At 42.6% G+C, this 19,481-nt stretch overlaps 1 protein-coding gene across 1 annotated transcript in view; it reads left to right on the forward strand.

Annotated features, from left to right (window-relative positions):
* Positions 1-8,453: 8,453 nt before the first annotated feature.
* Positions 8,454-19,481, forward strand: part of PPP4R2 (protein phosphatase 4 regulatory subunit 2) — a 32,755-nt gene continuing 21,727 nt past the window's right edge. Inside the window, exons 1-2 of the mRNA XM_037384662.1 lie at positions 8,454-8,631; positions 9,361-9,442. Coding sequence (XP_037240559.1) covers positions 8,598-8,631; positions 9,361-9,442 — 116 coding nt within the window. The 5' untranslated portion in view covers positions 8,454-8,597. The remainder of the gene's footprint in view (positions 8,632-9,360; positions 9,443-19,481) is intronic.

Raw genomic sequence — 19,481 nt, forward strand, 5'->3', positions numbered from 1 at the left:
ACTTTTTATGAGGGCAGATAGTGACAGGACAAGGGGGAATGGCTTTATACTGGAAGAGGGTGGACTTAGATTGGAGACTAGGAAGAAATTCCCTGTGAGGGCGGTGAGGCGCTGTCCCAGGCTGCCCGGAGCAGCTGTGGGTGCCCCATCCCTGGCAGTGTCCAAGGCCAGGTTGGACGGGGCTGGGAGCAGTCTGGGCTGGTGGAAGGTGTCCCTGCCCACGGCAGGGGGATGGAACTAGAGGATTTTGAAGGTTCTTTCCAACCCACATGATTCTTGGATTCTGTGATTTAACTTCAAATTATTTCCTTCCCACTGCTTCAAGAAGAGATTCCTCTCCTAAAAATCAGGTACCTGTAACCATAAAGGGGCCACCTTTCAGAGAATGTTTTGCTCCATCAGATATAGTCAAATACGATGCTACTAAAGAGACACTAAGTACCCACCCAGAGAGGGGATGGCACAGGTACGTGGGTTGTCTCCCACAGAGGCTGGACACATGCCCCCACTGTGCTCTCAAGGCAAGGGCTATCGACGCCAGGATCCATGCAGGCTGCAGCCTCCTGCTGGCACGAGATAAGGAGTTGCTATTTGTGCTTCAAAAGGAATAGCAACATTTGGAAATTTTGCTTTCATTTTAGATCAAAATTAAAAACAATCTGTCAACACTTCCTTTGAAATGAAAATTGAGACAAGACACCAAAATGAGTATCGGCATTTAAGAATAACAAAGCGCTTTGTTAATGTTTTCTTTTAAGGTAAAATATTTTGGTTTGACTTTTCCATTTCTATAAACGTGCCATAACTGCTCATGTCATTTTGCAAAAACTACAGTATAGCCCCAAAAAGTATAACAGTGTCTTAGAACTAAAACATTTTCGTCACACTGAAATGATGATGCTGAAATGACATGCCTCTTATTTTAAAGAAAAAAGTGGCATCAGTTGACCTGTTCTGGCAGAAACGTCTTTCCTGAATCCTTCTGAAACCGGTTATTCCCTGCTGTGGTGATCAGAACTGTGCAAAGCAGGTGCCTTCTCAGGGCACACACCTTTGCAGAAATGTCTCCTTCTTCTTCTGCTCAGTGCTTCTAAAGGGCAACTTGTTTTGAATACTGCCTTCCTCACACCTGAGGCTCCGGGTGAAAAACAAGTCTGGTTTTAATCTGAATGATTTTGTAGTTTGTAGGGCAGTCTACAAGAAGCTTTCTGTCCTAGGAATATACCGGGAGGAAGGTGTGAGAAAGCAGCTTGGAAAGAAAACTGCACCGGCACTGGTTTGCCGTGGGCTCTTGGGTTAATATGAGAAAATATGTGGGGATGTGATGTGTGTCAGAGTAGGGGTTAGTGGCTAACCTAGGTAAAGCCTAGAATATTTATCACATCTAAGCATTCTTCTTTTTTTTTTTTTTTAAATCTCAGTGTGAGTACTTTTTCAAAATAAAAACCAACTCCCATCTTTCTGTTTTCAAGCCTTTTCTGGATTTAAGGCACCACACGAGAGCTATTCTGATCTTTTGTTATGCCCAAGTCTCCCAGATCTATTAAAAGCCTATTAAAGATTTTTAGTCATTCTCTCAGAGGAGGGAGAGAATTTGTGTCCAAGTGGCTATGACATGCTTCAAAGAAAAAACAAAAACCTTCCTTTCCGAACGGTTCAGGGACACACATTTTTAGCTTTGTTTTATTGTACCATACTTGAGTTTCTGCAGCAATAAACTAAAAAACAAACCACACACAGAAAAGCCCTAACCTCCTTTTGTAAATCCTTCCATGTGTATCGATGTACAATATTATATGAAGACCTAAGTGGGTCTTGAAACACAGGATTGTTCTTATTTTCTTATTGTTCTCACTGTTCAGATTCTGCTGCATCTCTCTTCTCTTGCTTGATATTGTAGATTCTTTCAAAGCACGCTAATCAATTTTGGTTCTAACTGAATTGCTGTCACACATCAATGAATGAAATTAAGTCAGGTTAGGTCAGGGATCTCTAGATACCTAATCTAAGCTTCATTACTGAAAGCTGCTCCTAGGCCCTACATCATTTTAATCAGCATTGGGCCTATTGATCCGTGCCCGGGTGTTGGGCAGTCTATAATTCTGCAGAAACTTCCACAAGTCTTACGGTCCTAAACCTCGAGAATCAGGTTTGGTAGTTTGTTGTGGAGTTAAAGACCTCCCAGGGCAGTGAGATTAACTCGCCCAGCTGAGCCCCCGCCGCTGGCCGAGACGGGCACCCTCTGTTCCTCTGCTTTCCCCATGTGCTGCTGCTTTTTGCCTGGCATTAGCTGTCCTGGCCGTGCTGTCGCAGGAGAGCCACTGATGGTGTTGAGAACTACCTTTACAAAAATAATAGCCAGGAAACGCAGAACTGCATTTTTTGGGATAGCGCACATCAATCTCTTAAAGAGCCATCAGAATCAGCAATGTATTTTCTGCCCTCTTTTTTGGTTTGTTTTGTGGGGTTTTTTTTGCGAAGAATGTGACATGATTACGGTGCTGTCACTTGGTTTCTAGTTTGTTCTAATTTCTGTTGGTATTTCAGGAACAGGAGAATGTGGAAGTACATAATTATGCCATGCAACCTAGATGTTACTTCTGTATCTTCCTTCAGTACTGACGAATGTGAGCCTAAGTCTTATCCAAACAGTGCTTGATCTGAGTTCCTCAAGTATAAGATCAAGTAGGAAAATAGAGATTTGTCCAATTGCATCATGCCAAACTGGACTCAGATTGTAGGCAGGACCTGGTTTGCTCTCTTTGGAAACTCAAAAAATATGATTTGCAGAAGCCTAAAAGAAACCTAAAATGCCAATCTGAACAAAGCTTTGTGTAAGTTTAGTGCAAGAAACAAACAACCTGGATTGTAAAACAATTTCTCATAATTCCTTAGTTAAATTTTTAAAACCACCACGTCTCCTTTCCTAACAAGGTGATTTTTTTTCATTGTTGATTCTCGGTAAATACTCTACAAGCAGCATTGGGAAATGACACAAAATGAAATCATACTCACTCTGTATGTTCGTATTACAAGGTGTGCCAAACACCTTACAAAGAAGACTAATTATAATTTGTTTCATTAATGAAGAAACGCAGGTATGACAGCCTAACTCATTTGCTTGGCATCGCACAACAAATCAATGATGAAACTGCCTACAGGCTTTTTTGTATTCTAGGCTTATATTTAAATGTTTCTTCTTTGAAAATGAAAGGAAAATAGAATTTGCTGTGAATTGAAATATTTTTCAGTTAGTTGAGGGGATGTGGGTTTCAAAATATGCAAACCTCCCCAACACTGAGCTTCATCCTAAAGGTAGATTTGAAATAATCTTTGTTACCACACAAACATACAAGTCATTTGTGCACTTTCTTTGCTTTATTTCCATAGAAATAATTGTGGTTTTTATTTTATTCCTGTTCCAGGGGATATGGTTCTAGTTGCCTCAGAAACAGGTAGATATTATTTGCATATCTTTAAACATTCTCCCTTAAACAAACCAAACCAAACCAAACCAAAACACAACACGAGTTTTCATTACACCTACATGTCATTGAATTTCCAGGACCTCTTGATGTTCAATGTTTGTGTGTCCCCCCGCCCCACTAATTCAATTTAAAATATCTTTCCTGTAGAAACCCAAAAGGTTTTGGGAGTACATTAGTTGAAAGTCTGGTCTTTTTTCCTCTTACAGGGGGAGGGAGAGAGAGGTGGGGGCTGAAAAATGGGAAGCGTTTTCTCTTACCACTCCTCCTGTGGTAGGAGGGCAGGAGGAGGAGGAAAGAGAGGGAATGTGACTTTATTATTTATTTCTTGTAAGCTGGGGGATGACATCTTGAAAAATTAAAGATTTCTGTCTCTCTGAAAGACTTTTTCAGTGCACATAGAGAGTTTTTATAGTTGGGCTGGTAGATTTATGTACACATTCTTTATCAATGAACGGTATCAAAAAAAGGACTTCAAGAAAGAGAAAGAAGTTAGACAATTTCAGGTGTGGCAGGGCATGCCGGGATTTGAAGACACACCAAACTGTAACACTGAAACTTCTCCATGAATTAGATGTGAGTTTTTCCAGATCATAAGCATCCACAGTCTACTACCGTCTTCAAAACAGAGTCATATTGTCTTGTTTTCTATGATTGTCTGTATTTTGTCATTTGAATTAAAACCTCTTTCAGTGCAAAGATATTTGTACCCAGCATTCTGTCTCATTCTGAAAACATTCTGTCTCTCTTCCCAACATTTTGGCTTTGTCTGGCTAAGGATAGGGAAGCAGGCATGAGCCCACCAAGGGCAGTGACCCCATTAGGCTCACTGGATGCCTTACTGGCTAAGTGGCAGACTTAACACCATTGTGCTGTTTGTCATGCACCACCTATATACCTGTGTAAACTACACAGTGCTGTCATTTTTTAGATTTAGAACAGAATTGCCATCTAGTCTGACCAAATGGAAAGAATTAGAAAAGCTGTTCAACAGTGAAAATTCAATGTTAACATACAGCTGGTTCACTTGTGGATTCTACAATATGAAACAAAGATCTTCCTTCAGTGTCATCCCCAACGTGCTGCAGGTATGTGATAAATGCTACACCTCAGAAAATAAAATACCACCTTTTTTCAAAATAAGAAAGACAAGGATCAGTATGAAACCAGAGGCTGTTTTCCCTATCAGGTAAATCCTGCAGAAACTATCCTCTTAGCTTGTATCACACTTTTAGAGGCAAGACATGAAAGCAGCGGCCCCAGTGGCTTCACCCATCCTCAGAGCAGGGTCTGTGTTACTGAGCAGTGCCAAAGAAACTTGTAACTTGCAAATAGCAAAGGGGCAGAAGGTTGCAGGGCTGCAGGCTCACCAACTGCATCATGCAGCATTGCAATCAAACCTCACCTGTTGCTTTCTGAGTGCAAAGAAGTGGCGTTAAAGTGCTTAATAAAATGGCTGAATTTGTTTTAGTCTACAACAAACTGCTAGTTTATATTTCGGTACAGAATCTAGTCCAAGAATTTACAAAAAGCAATTTTTTTTCCTGCAACTTGCTTTTTTAGTGAAGAAAAGCTCTGTTCTCCCAGTTTTGAATAGTAATTCTAGGTATTTTAAGAATAACTTTTTTTTTTTTTTCAGTTTTAAAAGAACAGGTTAGTATCTCAGCTTTTCAAATCAGCAATTATGGGCTTTATTTTGCTGGGTTTGGTGATACCTGTAAAGGGAACGGGATGTTAAGATGATTGAATTTGCCCTCCTAGGGTTTTTAAAGTAGGTCGTGTAGCTGCGCTAGACTTCAATATGCATGTTTAGACCTTCTAGGCTTGTTTTGGCTGGTGGGATTCTTTAAGAGCAATCATGCTGGGAAATGCTGAAATCCTCAGGAAAAGCTGAAAATTGAGAGCATCTGACCAGCTCTGAGAATTACTACAAAGAGCAAGCTGTGCTGGGGATGTGAGCTAATGGGGTATCTGGAGGGGAAACGCAATCATCTGGGGTATAGAAGTTAAAGAGAAGCTATGCTCTAGGTAAGGTCTGGTCTCCACTTCCCTGTTTTGCTGAAGGTAAGTTAGTATTTTTGTAACTTTAACTGGACTTTGATACCTCTTTTGAAATCATAAAGTGACTCTTGAAGAAAAGGACGTAGGTTAGTCTGTAGTCTGAATTGTGTTGCCCTTTTCTATTATTGGTGAGTCTGCGTGCAGGCTTTGCTGGGGCTGGCTTCAGCCCAGCAGCCACCGCTTGCTTTGAGACTTTCCCCTGTCCTCTGCCAACTCTTTTCACAACACAGTTCTTCCCGTGTTACAGAGATTCTTCACTTGCTCCCTGTGTGGAGTTCCCACTGATGTTTTGGGGGAGGATATCATGAATGCTGTAGAAAGTGTGTTATTGTCTAATTATAAAAGCAAACTAACAGTTTCAGTTGATAGAGACGTCTAGTGCTAGGAAGGTGCACGTGCTACAGGGGTCTTCAGGCAGGGAGGGTTGTGGCAGCAGAGCTGCAAGGGCAAGATGGCCAGTAATGAAAATTGTTAGCGGTGTTCCTGTCTTCATGATGAACAAAGTGGTCAGAAGAAAATGAAGAGGTAAATTCACCATGGCTTTAATGCAATCTCATGCATTGGGGTTTGTTGGGGTTTATTTATTTATTTATTTTTTCCTTAGAGGTTTGGGCAAGCTCTGTTTTGTCTCTCTGGTCATTTGTTTGGTTAATGATGCTGGCTGGCTGCAAGGGAACATGTAATGCAGGAGACATGTAAAGAAGTGCCCAGTCCTAGGTATTGTTGAGATTTTTTGTGTAACTGATATCCAGTGGGGAATACCATTTTCCTTTTAAGAAGCTGAGAATCAGTTGGTGGCACAAAACTCAGACAATTCCCCTGTAAAACACTCAGAAGCAGCAGCACTTTAAAGCTGCACTTAAGAAAGCTTCCAGCTACTCTTATTTGGTCAGCAAGAGTCCCAAAATATTAAATCTTGAGGTATCTTTACCTGCTCTAAACCATTTTTGCAGTTTGTAAGAGATTCTTTTCCCAAGCTCCCTGTCATGCCATGGCATAGGAGTGCAGCAGCTCCGCTCTCCTCGTGCTCATAGCCACAACCACGGCTCAGCTCTCCACGCAGGCTAGCGAGGTGACTCAGCCCCCCCCGTCCCACATGCGAGTTGCAGGATTCCGACCGTTAAAATCGGTGTTTGGCACTGCCAGGTGCCTTGAACAGCAAGGCCTGTCCCGTAAGGTCAGTTTGTTAAGTCATGCTGCCACTTTTTCTTCCTTCTGTTGACTAGGTGGAGAGGCTCACAGAGGTTCATTAGCTCCCCTCTGCCTGACCACAGCCTTCACAAAAACCCAGAAATTTCTCAGGTCTGCTTAGTGAAACAAGGATTTCGTACGCCACATCTGGAAGTGTGAAACTTTGAATATCCCTACTAGTATCGTGTAGTCCTCCAACAGAGAAAGGCTTGAAAGGCTTTTGACTTTATAAGCCATTTATTTATTTTTTTAAATAAAAGTTGGGGTTTCTGTATGATGCAGTTGCTAGCAGAGACCATTATTTGTACACCCTGTGGATCGTTTCCTGCATGAGAAAATCAACACAAGGGGTCAGAGAAGGCAGCTTGCAGCATGGGAACGCTTGCTGTGGGTGCCAAGTTCATCTCTTAGCTGTTTGTGATGGTCCACAAAACGTGTCACTTTGCTGTGACATCAAGCAGCATTTCTAAGAAATGTAGCCATGCCAGAGACTTTTTTTGTTGTCAGGCTGGCATCTGGGAGAGTGGATAAGCTAGGACAGCCACTGGCATTACGTTCTATTTAGGGACTCCAAAATGGTACTGCAGAGTCTGTGTTTCCTCTGTAGACAGCTGATCAGTTACTTGCCATCAGTCTCGTGCTGTGCCGGGCCAGCCCTGGCCATGAGAGCAGCCAGGGATGGGCTGGCAGGGGAGGATGGACACCTCTGGGCACATAGCTGCCCACAAGTACAGGCCTCAGGAGGAGACTGGGATGCGATCCGGGTCTGTATCAGGATTTTACCTAATAGTAAACAACTGCAGATGTGCCACTCTGGCCTAGAATAACAGTCGACATCAATCTTTAAATGCTTTATTTACAACTTGTGTGTGTGTGAAATTAGCATTTGACTTCCAGGAACAGCCACTGCATGTCCCTCAGTCCTACCGAGGTGTTGGGGCGGGTGAGCTTGTACGTGCTGGCTGTGGGGCTGGAGCCCCAGCCTCTGCTCCGGGCTCACCTGCCCTGTGCCAGGCTCCCCTCCCGCCGCACCCAGGGACTTTGTCCGGGAAGGAGTGACGAGGGGCTGCCTGCACTTCACCTCCTCTTGTCAGAGCTGCAGCCACAGCGCAGGGTGGGAGCAAAGGCATCATCCCCAGGAAGGCAGGGAGTGTCTGCTGCGTGCGGGGGTGAGGGCCACCGCTGGGCACGAAGGCCCACACAGGAGAGTGTGAGAGGTGGACAGAGTGCAAAAGGGAGACAAGACAGCTCCTTCTGGAGAATAAAAAGGAGAGAAGATAGCATCTTCTCGAGAATAAAAGGGAGACGGGCGTATCTCCGCGGGCACAGCTATCAGGCTGAGGGCGGGGGACGAGCAGCGGCCTCAGCCTAAGGGAGGAAGGCGCACAGGCCCCCTGCGGGGCGGGCAGGCCCCGCCAGTCAGGCGGGAGTTCGGCGTTCCCACCTCTGATCTTATAGGTCGTTTCCGACCTGGACGATCCTGTGAGCCGCCCGCTTCCCTCCCCCGAGGCTCTGCGTGGCGAGGACGGCGGCAGCGCCCGCCCCGGCCCGGCCCGGCGGGAGCTGGGAGCGCCCCTCACAGCCCTGCCCGCCGCCCCTCGCCGCCCCGCCCGCCGCCTCCCTCAGGGCTGCGCCGCCCCGCCCCCCGCGCGCCACCGCCCCCCGGCGGGAGGGGGGAGGAGGAGGAGGGCGGGCTGTCGGGGCCGCGCACGGGGACGGCCCGGGCGCCATGTTGGAGGGTTGCTGAGCCCGGGGTCTCCGTGTGTGCGCGGCGGCTGCAGCCCGTTTCCTGCGCGGGGCGGGGGGGCTGGAGGAGGGGAGCAGCGCGGAGCGGGGGGGGGGGCGACGCCCAGGCGGATCATGGATGTCGAGAGGCTGCAGGAGGCTCTGAAAGGTGGTGCCGGGGCTTGCGGCGGGGAGCGGTGGGGTGGGGGCAGCCGTGTCCCCGCGCTGAGGGGGAGACAGGGGTGTCCCCCGCAGCCGAGACCCTCCCGAGGGGGGGGAGCGTCCTTGGCTGAGGGCAGCGGCTCCCTCCGCCGGGGACGAGGGTCGGGGGGACGCGCTGCGGGGACGGGGCTGCCCGCGTGGGTGGGGAGGGGGGTCCCGCCGAGGGGGCAGAGGCCCGGGGGCTCCCCACGGGGCAGGGTGAGCCTCGAGTCCCCGCCGCCCCGGCCACCCTCGGCTGGCGGCGAGCAGCGTGAGGCGGAGCGGGGGGGGGGGCGGGGGGGAAGGCTGGTGCCCCCCCCCGGCTCCCCTTCTCCCGCAGGCCGGGGCTCCCCGCGCCCCCTGCCCCCGGCCCGGCCCGCCGCGGTGCTGCCCTGCCTGGCCGGCCGCAGCCCAGAGATCTGCCGCCGCCTCTGCTGTAGCAGCTGCTCAGAAGAAGTTGCAAATCAACTTTTGTTACTCGGATGCGTGTAGTTTCTCCGCACGAAAATATTAAGTGTTTTACAGGGCTGGGAAGCTGGTGGAGCTCTTGGGAACAGCTGAAGCATTGTGGAAGCGTGAATATGTTTTTGTGGGAGCTGTGCTGATCGTTAAAGCAAACAGATAGCTAATTATTATGAATTTTTGTTCTGTCCTATCTTCTTTTACCATTTTTTCTGTGTCATTCTCGTACCAACAGATTTTGAGAAGAGAGGGAAGAAGGAAGTGTGTCCAATACTGGATCAGTTTCTTTGTCATGTTGCTAAGACTGGAGAGACGATGTAAGTGGGACTTTTTTGGTGATCTGCAGTTGTGGCTTAAGACATTTCTGCATTTTAAGTTAATGAGGTGCTACCTGGCTCTATCTTACTCTGTAGATTGCTTCTGTGAGCTAAATAAGCTTCCCTTGCCTCCCATTTAATTTTGGATGCGTTAAGTTTTGTTTGTTGCTCATTAGTTTTATCTAATGGGGAGACTTAGATAGGGTTTCCTCAGGGCTATCTGTCGTGTCTCGCTGTTCCTGCTCAGTACAGTAAACCTGTTGCTCTTTCTACATTTCCCGTGACATTCATTTTTGTTAAATGGAAAGTTTAGCTCACTGTTGTAATGTCTGTTGTATAGTGCTGTAGTGTCTGTTGTACACAGTATCTGATAGTATTATTCACATAAAGAGATGAATGGCTCAGAGGGGTTTTTTTCTAGGCTTTGTATACGGTGCTGTGTGCTGATTGCGGCTAAGTGCTTTTGATGGAGAGGGGAGAATCGGTAGGTGCTTTCTGCAGAGGAGACGTATGGGAACAGTAGGTGCTTTCTGCAGAGGAGACGTATGGGAACTACTCTGAATTTCTGTAGTCGCTTGTTTTTCAGCTCGCGCAGGAGTTTCGCTTTTCCTGGGCTCCCTTCCACAGCTCCCCGTCGCGGGTCTCCATCCGAACGGGGGATGTAGCTGGAAGGAGCCGAGCTACGCGCTCCTCGTCAAGGATGAGCGCTGGTGCTGTGCTGGGTGACTTCCTTGCTGGATCACTATTTGGCAGGAAGGGGAAAGGCTTCCCTGGGTGCGTTGCTATAGACTTGCTCACTTTCTGGCTCCCGGGCTGTCTCCTTGTTTTTGAGGCCTAGTGCCAGACTACAGGCTTCAGCAAGAGATAGGTCCTTTTACCAGTGTTTTGTCAGCAAGCAGTGATCGCAGGGGCTTTGTTAGGATTTCTAGAATCCCTCTGACTTGTAAAGGGTTTGGAGGTTTTCATGTTTGTGTGTTTTGTTCGGGTTTTTCTTTTTTTGGTAGCTTGCTAGTACTGCTTGAATTAATCATTTTGAAAGAAAAACAAGTTCTGAAATGTAATTTGCTCCTTGAATAGGAGGCTTTGGCTTAGCAGAAATACACAGCTGTAGCGATATGTTTAAAATATTTTCCCTGTTATGAAATATTTCTTCAGGCTGTTTTTATTGTTTCTGACACTATTATATATATTCCAAAGTAACTTTAAAGAGTGATTGTATAGGGGCAAACTCTTGGGAAAATTCTTTCCTATCTGAAACTTGGAGAATGAATAAACTCCTGACTTTTATTTCCATTTGGGAATTCTAGATTTTTTTTTAAATTATTACTCGATTATTACAAACTATTGCTTAAATCTATCATCTGGAACTTCATGCAGCCTTTTATTTTTCCAGGGTTTTCTCAGGCTTTTTTGGATCTGTAGCTCTCTTCAGCATTCTTGAACCTTTCTGTTGCATTACTTTTTCTTTTTTTTTTTTTTTTTTTAAAACTTCTGATGTGAACATCTGAGATATCTAATACAATCTGGAGACAGACATAAAAATACTGTTCCATAATGTCTAATTTGCTTCCCATTATCTACTGAAGTCTGTATTTCTTCATCGGGTATACTTCTATTTTTACTGATGTGTTATATATTAAAGTAAAGGGAAGAAATAGCCAAAATTAAAATCTCATGGTAAACATTCTTGTAAAGATTGGTAATATGCATTATAAGAACTTAATGTATTTTTAAGCTAGCACAGCTTTACCACTGTAAAAGTGTTTTGGAATACACAAACCTACCAAATACATGTTAATTCAAAGTGAGCTGAATCTTCTCTTATTTCCAGTTACACACAAGTAGCTTTATTTAATAGAAATCCAAAGCAGTAATAAATAGATTGCCTGGGAATGAGATGATGAAATCTAAAATAATAGCTTGTAGTGACATTTATTAAGATTTTTTTTTAAGTTTGGAAGCTCAGTTCAAAAAAAAAAAATGGTTAAGTCAGGGTAATCACACAAATGGTTTGCAGACAATTATTGAAAAACAATGGATCTTACTCAGTCACAGCCTGTTCCTAAAGTAACAAACAAGAAGTAACCATGTAAGTGAGGACCAAGGCAAATAAGGATAAGTGAAATGTGAAGTATCTTTGCCTTCAGTTATTGTTGTTTGTAGGAGCGTTATATAGTGTTCATGGGGATTCTCTCAGCTTTTTAACTTACTCTGTGATGAATGCTGATTTTTCAGATGATACACTGCAGTCTACATCCTGGGTTAAATGTAGGGTGTTCTCACTGCCCACACCCAATACCTCTTCAGGACATGGTTGCAGCAGATCTTGTAACCAATTAGTAAACTTAGTTTGAAAGGGTGCTAATGCAGTAAGTTAAAATGACTTTTAAGGTTCTCATCAAAGCCTGGTGGTGTCATCCATAGCTTGCTTAACAGATTGAAAACATGGGCTTATGTAAGGCTGTCGGGTATCTCCCTGCCCCTGTTTGTTTCAATGTGCTTGTTCATCTGGGTGAATTATGAACAGGTAGGTGCAGGTTTATGTTAGGCTGTAATTTTACTACTATTTCTCTTGGCAGTAACCTGGGCTAACGCAGCCCTCATGGTACTGTTTCACTTGTGCTTGTGTGCTTGTTCAACTGTTTACGTAGCTGCATGGTATCCTAGAGCAGAAAACTGCTCGCAGTTGTAACTACCTTTCTTTTTGGGAGCATTGTTTCTAACAAGGTTCAGTTTGTTGATCCAGGTTTTGTCCCTGTTAACTGGTATGTCAAATTCCAGTACAACTGCAGAGGTGGTGGTATGGGGAAGAACAAAGGGTGAGAGTTGTATAAGCCAGCAGTGCAACTATGATAAGGCTCCTCAGAGTGTGTCTTTACTGTAATTCAGCGCCTTTTTTATTTACATGGAAGGTCTGGAATAAAAATGTTGCTAAATTTGGTTGTGTTACTAGCTTAGAATGTAGTTGTGTTATCAGTACCTTGCAGTAAAAGCCTGATCATGCAATCATGTGTGTTAACTTCATCTATTTGAAGTTTAAGCTATCTTCTTGTGCAAAGTTAACCATTCACTTCGTTGTTTGCAAGATTATGGCGTGCATTTACAAAAGCCAGTCTAAACTTCCTTTATTATAGGTGAACAGAAGCAAGTTTGTTTGGCTACTTTGAAATATTTTTGTTTTGTAATGGTTGCTATGGTAAGACTTATCCTTATGTGAAATAGGAAGTTTATGGTTCAACCTTTCTTTATCTTGTGTTGAGTCTTAGGACTCTCCCCAGCCTCAGCCACTCACCCCACCCCCCATTTTTCCAGAGGAGTGATGTACTCCTTATTGACTTGACTTTTTACTAAGTTAGTAACGTGGGATTTACTTAGTGAGACCAAGTATAGTCAGGAAAGATAATTATAACCTCCTCTTCTAGTTTGTGAACATGGAGTAAAGTGAAGAGATACAATAAAGTATAAGATAAATTTTTTATCTGAAAGACCTCATTAAAAACAGGTTATGTTTTTGTGCTTGTCTTTTGCTTAAATAATCCACTTGCCTATTTTTCCTGAAGTAGAAATGGCTTTAAGAGATGGTACAAAAATCACAGCACTGCAATATTAGAAGTTAAATGGTTTTTGTCTCCTGAAGGATTCTTTGAGAGTAGATAGAAAGATCATTTATCAATTGTGATCTTGTGTCTTGTATTTAAAACATGTTTTCTCTTACTACTTAGGAAATTTGCTTGGATTTAAAAATCACTCTGCCCCTTCAATAGCAAAAATGTTTCTAAACCATTTATTTAGGTACTTCAACAAGAAAATCCCAATTTGTCAGACTGGAAAGGAAAACTAGAGGCTTTTTTTGTTCTAAAGGGTGAAGTAAAACATAAAAAACCAAAAGCAGTCAAAAACTTCATGTCAGTTTTCTCTGCATTTCCCCTGATCCTGCCCTGGGGCAAGCAACCTATAAAGTGCAGTTTTAATGGCTTACTATAGTGGAAAGTATAATACAGATGTTTACTGACTATGAAGGAATCCAGAAATAAGTAGTGAAGTACCAAAATCCAGAGAAATACGGTATTTAGGCAGAAGTGATTAACTGTAAAATAGTTCTAGGCTTAAGCAGAGAACACTGGCTTGGCCAGGATGTAATGTAGTTATACCAGTTCTTGCCCTGAATGCAGTATAAACAGCCATTAAAATACGTTCTGTTTTTATTTCTTTGTGTAGTCATGTTCTTTCCTTAGAGTTTCCCTGCAAGATCTGAAATAGTAATTTGCACCTCATCTAAGCCTGAAGACAGAACCTCTTCCCCACCGCACCACCACCACCCCCCGTACCTTGAGGACCAACAAAAATGCTTTTCTGCAAAGTTTCTCAAGTCAAGTTTAAAACCTATGGTTGTAGAGCAAATAGGAGCATCTGTAGTATCATCATAGCATAGCCTAAGTTGGAAGGGACTTCTGGAGGTCATCCAGTCAGATCCTGTACTCAAAGGGAGCTAATTCCAAAAATAGTTTAGGTTGCGTAGGGCATTGTGCAGCATTTCTGAAAGTCTCCGGTGATGGCAATTCCACAGCCTCTGTCTCCATTTCACTGCTTAACCATGTGCACTGGGGAGAATGTTCCCCTTGCAGCAACTTGGAGTTACCCATGGAACAACCTGGGACCTCTGACTTGCCCCTCATTTGTGCACCCCTGAAGGGAATCTGTTTCTGTCTTGCTACCCCTTCTGTGGTGAAAGGCAGCACTTGGATTCTGCCACCATAGCTGTCTTTTTTTTTTTCTTTTTTTTTTTTTTTTTTCGGAAGATACGCTGCCCTACCTGCCTGCCTAGGTTGTGCGCTGCAGCTCTTTAACCAGCTTGGTAGCCTTCTGGTCATCTCGCACTCTCTGCTCTCTTCAGTCTAGCATGTCCCCAAACAGGACACAGTATTGTGGTTGTGGAGTCACAAGTGCCAGGGAGAGGGGTGTAATCACTTTCTGTGATATTGCTGATATAACCCAGTTTGCAGTCGGCCTTTGCCACAGCAAGGGCAGGCTGGCAGGCGTTCAGCTCCGTCTACTAGCACAGGTATTAGTGCCAGTATTGACTGAGCAACATCATTTGTAACTGGTTGCGGATAGACTTTGGACCCTGCTAATCACAACCACTAACTGGGTAGGCCTGATGGTCCGCTGAGTCTGTAGCTATCTGGCTTAGCCACAGAGGTGCTGTGGGAGACTGCTGTGAGTCTTGCTGAGGCTGAATTAACAGTGCCCGCTGATCATCCCTCATTGACGGTCAGGTAGCGCAGAGATGATGTGCTGTTGGTAAATTACATAACTGTAAATGTAAGTTACATAACTGTAATTCTACCAAAGATAATGACAAAAAGTATTTTTGACCCTTTGATACTGTTTTGTGTTTTCTGTGTAGCAGGAAACTTTTTTCTTAATATGTTTTTCAAACACTTTTTTGGAGCACTTTAGCTTTTATATTATTTTGTTACAGCAATAAAACAGTTTGTCAGCTGTAGAAAAGATGTGAGTGGAGATACAGTAGCAGTGAACATGTCTAAGAGTAAGTTCCCCTTCCCAGTTTCAGTGTTTTAATGATGTATTCTGAACTCTTGTATAGTAATTACTTTTCTTATGTTACAGATATGTATATTTTTGTAGCCATATGTCCTTTATATTATTTCACATGCTTAAATTTAAGTCTACCTCTTTCTATAAAGTGTGTTCTCTGGTTTTATTCAACTAGGAGTTTTGCTGCTTGACAGCTGTATGCTAGTATTTTTTGACTAGCTTGAAAATTTTGTTCTGATTTGGAGGCGAATATTTATCTGAATATCTTGAGAATTATTGGGGGAATGTAATTTATTTAATTAAATAATCATAAAACAATTCTCAAGTTGCCGCCATGATAAATAGAAAAATACTTTCTGGAAGAAGTGTGTGCGCGTGTTTGTTTGTATAGGCCTCTTCCATTTCCATGCTCATAGTGAAGCAAGAGATGTGAGTAAACTTCCTTGCGTTGTTTCCTACTATTATTCTTCACTAACTCCATTCCAGTTAAGTGGCTGGAATTATTCCCCACTAATTCCCATTCCACTGACGCTGTTTTCTGTCTCGTAATCCCTGCACGCCTCCGAAGGACAGGAATCTTGGTTGAAAAGCCTGCTGATTTATTTTTGTCAAAGATAGTTTAGCTTCCTTGGTCTTTTACCTGTATTATAAAAAATTATGTATGTATTAAATGTACAGTTGTAGTTCTTCATCTGTATCACAGTTGATTCCTCTGAAATTACTTGCTCCTGCAGGAATTGCATGCTTTTGTAGTATGTTAGTTTAAATGGTGCCACTTAGTATCTGTTGGGAGTGGGATTTATGGTGTAAAGGTCAAACTTTTAACTGCCATTATAAAATGTGCATGAGGAACTGATCCTAATAAACTTGAGTCTCTCTACAATACGCATGTAAGGGAAGACGAAAGTCAAGCTCCTCACAGTCATGCTGATTTTTCAGTAATTGGACTATTTTAACTGCAAATGTAACTGTGTGTGGACTTTGATCTGTAAGTGCATTTTTCTTCCCTGTTGCTGCATACAGTCTGTTCTTGTAAGCATGCTCCCTGATAGTCGTCATGTAGACAGGTCATTTACTTTCCCCAGACAACCACCTGACTATTTATTCTGTAGCAGTTGATACAGTTGTGGGTGCTTCTGATGATCACCTTCAGCAGTAATCTGTTGGCATCCTTCTACTCTCTGAGCTCCCTTCTCCTGCACTGTTTAATGGGATTTGTTCTCATCTTCAGCTTCTGTCAGTTCTTACCTTTACCTCTTCGTAATGTTTCTTCATGACTGCAGTGGCTGCCTCAGTATTACTTCTTCTCTTTTCCAGTGGATGTCAAGTCTCCTGTTCTGTGGTGGCCTCTTGATTGTTACTATTTCATTTGAAGTACTTTCCCAGACATTTGGGTGTTGTTCTGCTCAATATTACACTTCACAGTAGCAAGGATGTTTTTCTGTTTTGACCTAGTAATTGGTGAGCCTCGCTCCTTTTTTGTGCCCACAGGTTTTGGGAAGGTTCATGCTTGATGACACATGTTTTGGGGGGAAGGAACAAGGCAGTGGTGCATGTGGAAGGGAGGTTACAAAGCAGTCTGGTTGTCTTGGGGAGCAGTGGTTTATCCAGTTTGTGAATAAACCAGATGCTGCTGCTTTTCTGCCAAGCTGGTATGTCTCTGCCAGGTCTCAGTTATGGAAATCATACTACTTGAAGACAGTTACAATACTTCCGTGATGGCTACATCTGATGAGGCTTTGCTCAGAAACTGCAATGACACTGGAGCACCTAATGCCTGTGTATTAGGTTGCTGAGGCAGGGTACACCTTGTCAGCCCAAGCTTAGTGTATGTCAGCTTAACTGCCTTGTGTAGAAGCCAACTGGGTGGCTTTTGTTTCTGGTTTTGGAAGGAGTTAGTAATAGAGGTGTGATTTACCTGACCCTAGTAGTACTGCTTTCAGACCTGAGTGCAGCCTGTGTGTTTGTGGGATAATGCATGAATCCTGGCAAGCGTGACAGTACAGTGCAAAGTAAATGCAGATCCAGAAGTACTTGCACAGGGTGCATTTTCCTTAATCTGGTTTCCCAGCTTTATTGCTTAATATAGTAAAGTTTTAATAGTATTATCTCAGTATGGTCTGCTGCTCTTCTGAGGTAACTAGTGGGTATCTGTGCACTTGTCATTTAACAGTGATAACTCCACTTACCAGGTAAGTTACATAATTTCTTTTGTTTATTTAGTTATTCTGTGCAAACTGGTGATAATTGAAACTACTTCAGTGTCCTGTATTAATAGATAGGTGTAATTTAGTTTGCATATGGAAGTGATGTATTTATATATGCAATTATCTAAACATTAGTTTTATATCACTCAGAGTGATTTTTTTCTATAGGTAGTTACTATAGAGATAGTAATTTTAACTTCCTGCAAGTCCAGGAAGACTTTTGAATGGTGTAATGTTTTTCTTAAATTTTGACTCCTGGGCTTCTGCTATACAGGTTCATTGAGAAAGTGTCATCTCTTTGATGTTTCTGTATTCTGCCTGCATCAGCTCGAGAGTACTATAGAATTATTATTTTTCTGTGCAGTATCTACTGAATGGGATGCACTCTGAATTGTGCTATGAAATTCCTGCAGAATCTCTGTAACAAGGGTGCACAGTAGCACTCTTGAAACGTGCCCTAGTGAACGCTGATCTGTTCAGTCAGATTTGTATCTGCATTGGAAATAAGTAAAATCTAAGAATAATCCACAGGATTCTTAGAGTTGAAATTAACATGGTTGTCTAAATTTCAACAAAATGTCCAATCATGTTGAAGGCACATCTGAACTGTGTAAGTGGTTTTTGGGAGGTATTTTGGCAAGATAATGCCTGTCTACTATTGATCTGTGTGGCTAGTTCAAATGCAGCTGCATTTATCTTTGGGAGAGCAGAGTAATGTAAATGTTCCTAGGGCTGGTGTGATTGTAACTTGTGAGAGAAGTCTGATACCTTCCTCACTCCTGAACTTTGTGTGCTAGTTACTTAAGTGATACTGTTTATAATTCTGAGGTTAATGGGAATGTCTTTTAACTGATGTTTAAAGACTAAAAATGAAATTTAAAGAATATAGTCACTGAAATTGTGCCTCTTTCAAATAATTATTCCCAGTATAGTTTGATGTAGTAATAACTGGATCAAAGTTTTGCATTAAGCGTTGTAGAAATGTGTAGTAATCTACTCCTTGTCTTGAAAATACGTTCTACAGAGATGAGGCAAATGTGGGCTGAGAAAACAGTTGCTGTACACAAAGTGGTTACTGAGAGTTCTGAACAATTCTGTGTGTTTATAATTAAGTTATGCAGGAAATACAGATTGTCAATCAGATTAAAAAGTGCACAAAACTCAAGTGATTTTAAGATAATCTAGTAAAAAGGGTGCTAACTTTTTAATGAAGGTAAATTAATAATTACACAGAACATTGTTAAAAAAAATCATCCGTAACTAGAGAAATAAGTATCCCGTATAATATGACAGCAGGAGGATACTAGGTCTGCATACATTGTAGCATAAGTTTAGTGTGGTTCCCTGAACTAGTGATTTTTCTGCATAGGAATAACGATAAAAGAAAGGTAACTAAACTGTAAACAAGTATAGTTGATATTGCTCAGATGGGTGGGCTTAGTTGATATTTGATGCATATCTAAGAGTGTTGTTAAGGCTTGGAGACCATTGTAGTTGGTGTGCACTTTACAGGAAAGTCAGTATCTTGTGTGATCGTTCTACTTGTAATAAAGCTTGAAATTTATAGGACATGTTATTTGAATATGTGCATAAATGAAATTATGTGAAGAATAAGAAATCAGAGTAAGGTAAGAATTTATGTATTGGCACACCGTGTAGAAGCAGCACAGTAAGTGGAATAGTTCGGTGAATACACCAGTTTACTTTTTATCAGCCAAAGGGAATTTCAGGTGAATTTTCAAGGGGGATAGGGAAATTCAATAAAAATACCATCTACTTTTACTTCTGCCTTTGTAGATAAGCCACTGCTGGTAGTTTGTGGAAGTGTTGAAGGCTTTCAGTTACTTTGTGCGTATTGCTTTTCACTTTGTTGTAAGGAATTTAATTCTTGGATGAAGAACCTGTTGTAATCTTCTACTTTTTTTTTTTTTGTCTGTGGTCATTTTTTGCCTTTAAAAGAAAAATAAATGTACTTGAGTTTTTTAGATAGCTGTATTAAAAAATGGACTTTCTTGAAAAGTTCTGAGTCCTAGTACAGATTTTTTTTTTTCTGTTCCACAGAACAGCTGTATTCTGTTGGGGTCAGCTGTGTATTTATCAGCAGAGATCAGAATTAGTCCCTTGATGATTACAGATACTACTTTAATGTCTTCATCAGCTGTCTGTTTCTATAACTAAGTCTTAATCTTTGTTGTTCCTGGCAACAGCAGCAGTAATTTGCAAGTAGTAGAGAGGTGAACACTTCTACTACTGAAGTAGATTTACTTCTAATG

Source organism: Falco rusticolus, chromosome 4, assembly GCF_015220075.1.
Source record: "Falco rusticolus isolate bFalRus1 chromosome 4, bFalRus1.pri, whole genome shotgun sequence".
NCBI classification, from domain to species: Eukaryota; Metazoa; Chordata; class Aves; order Falconiformes; family Falconidae; genus Falco; species Falco rusticolus.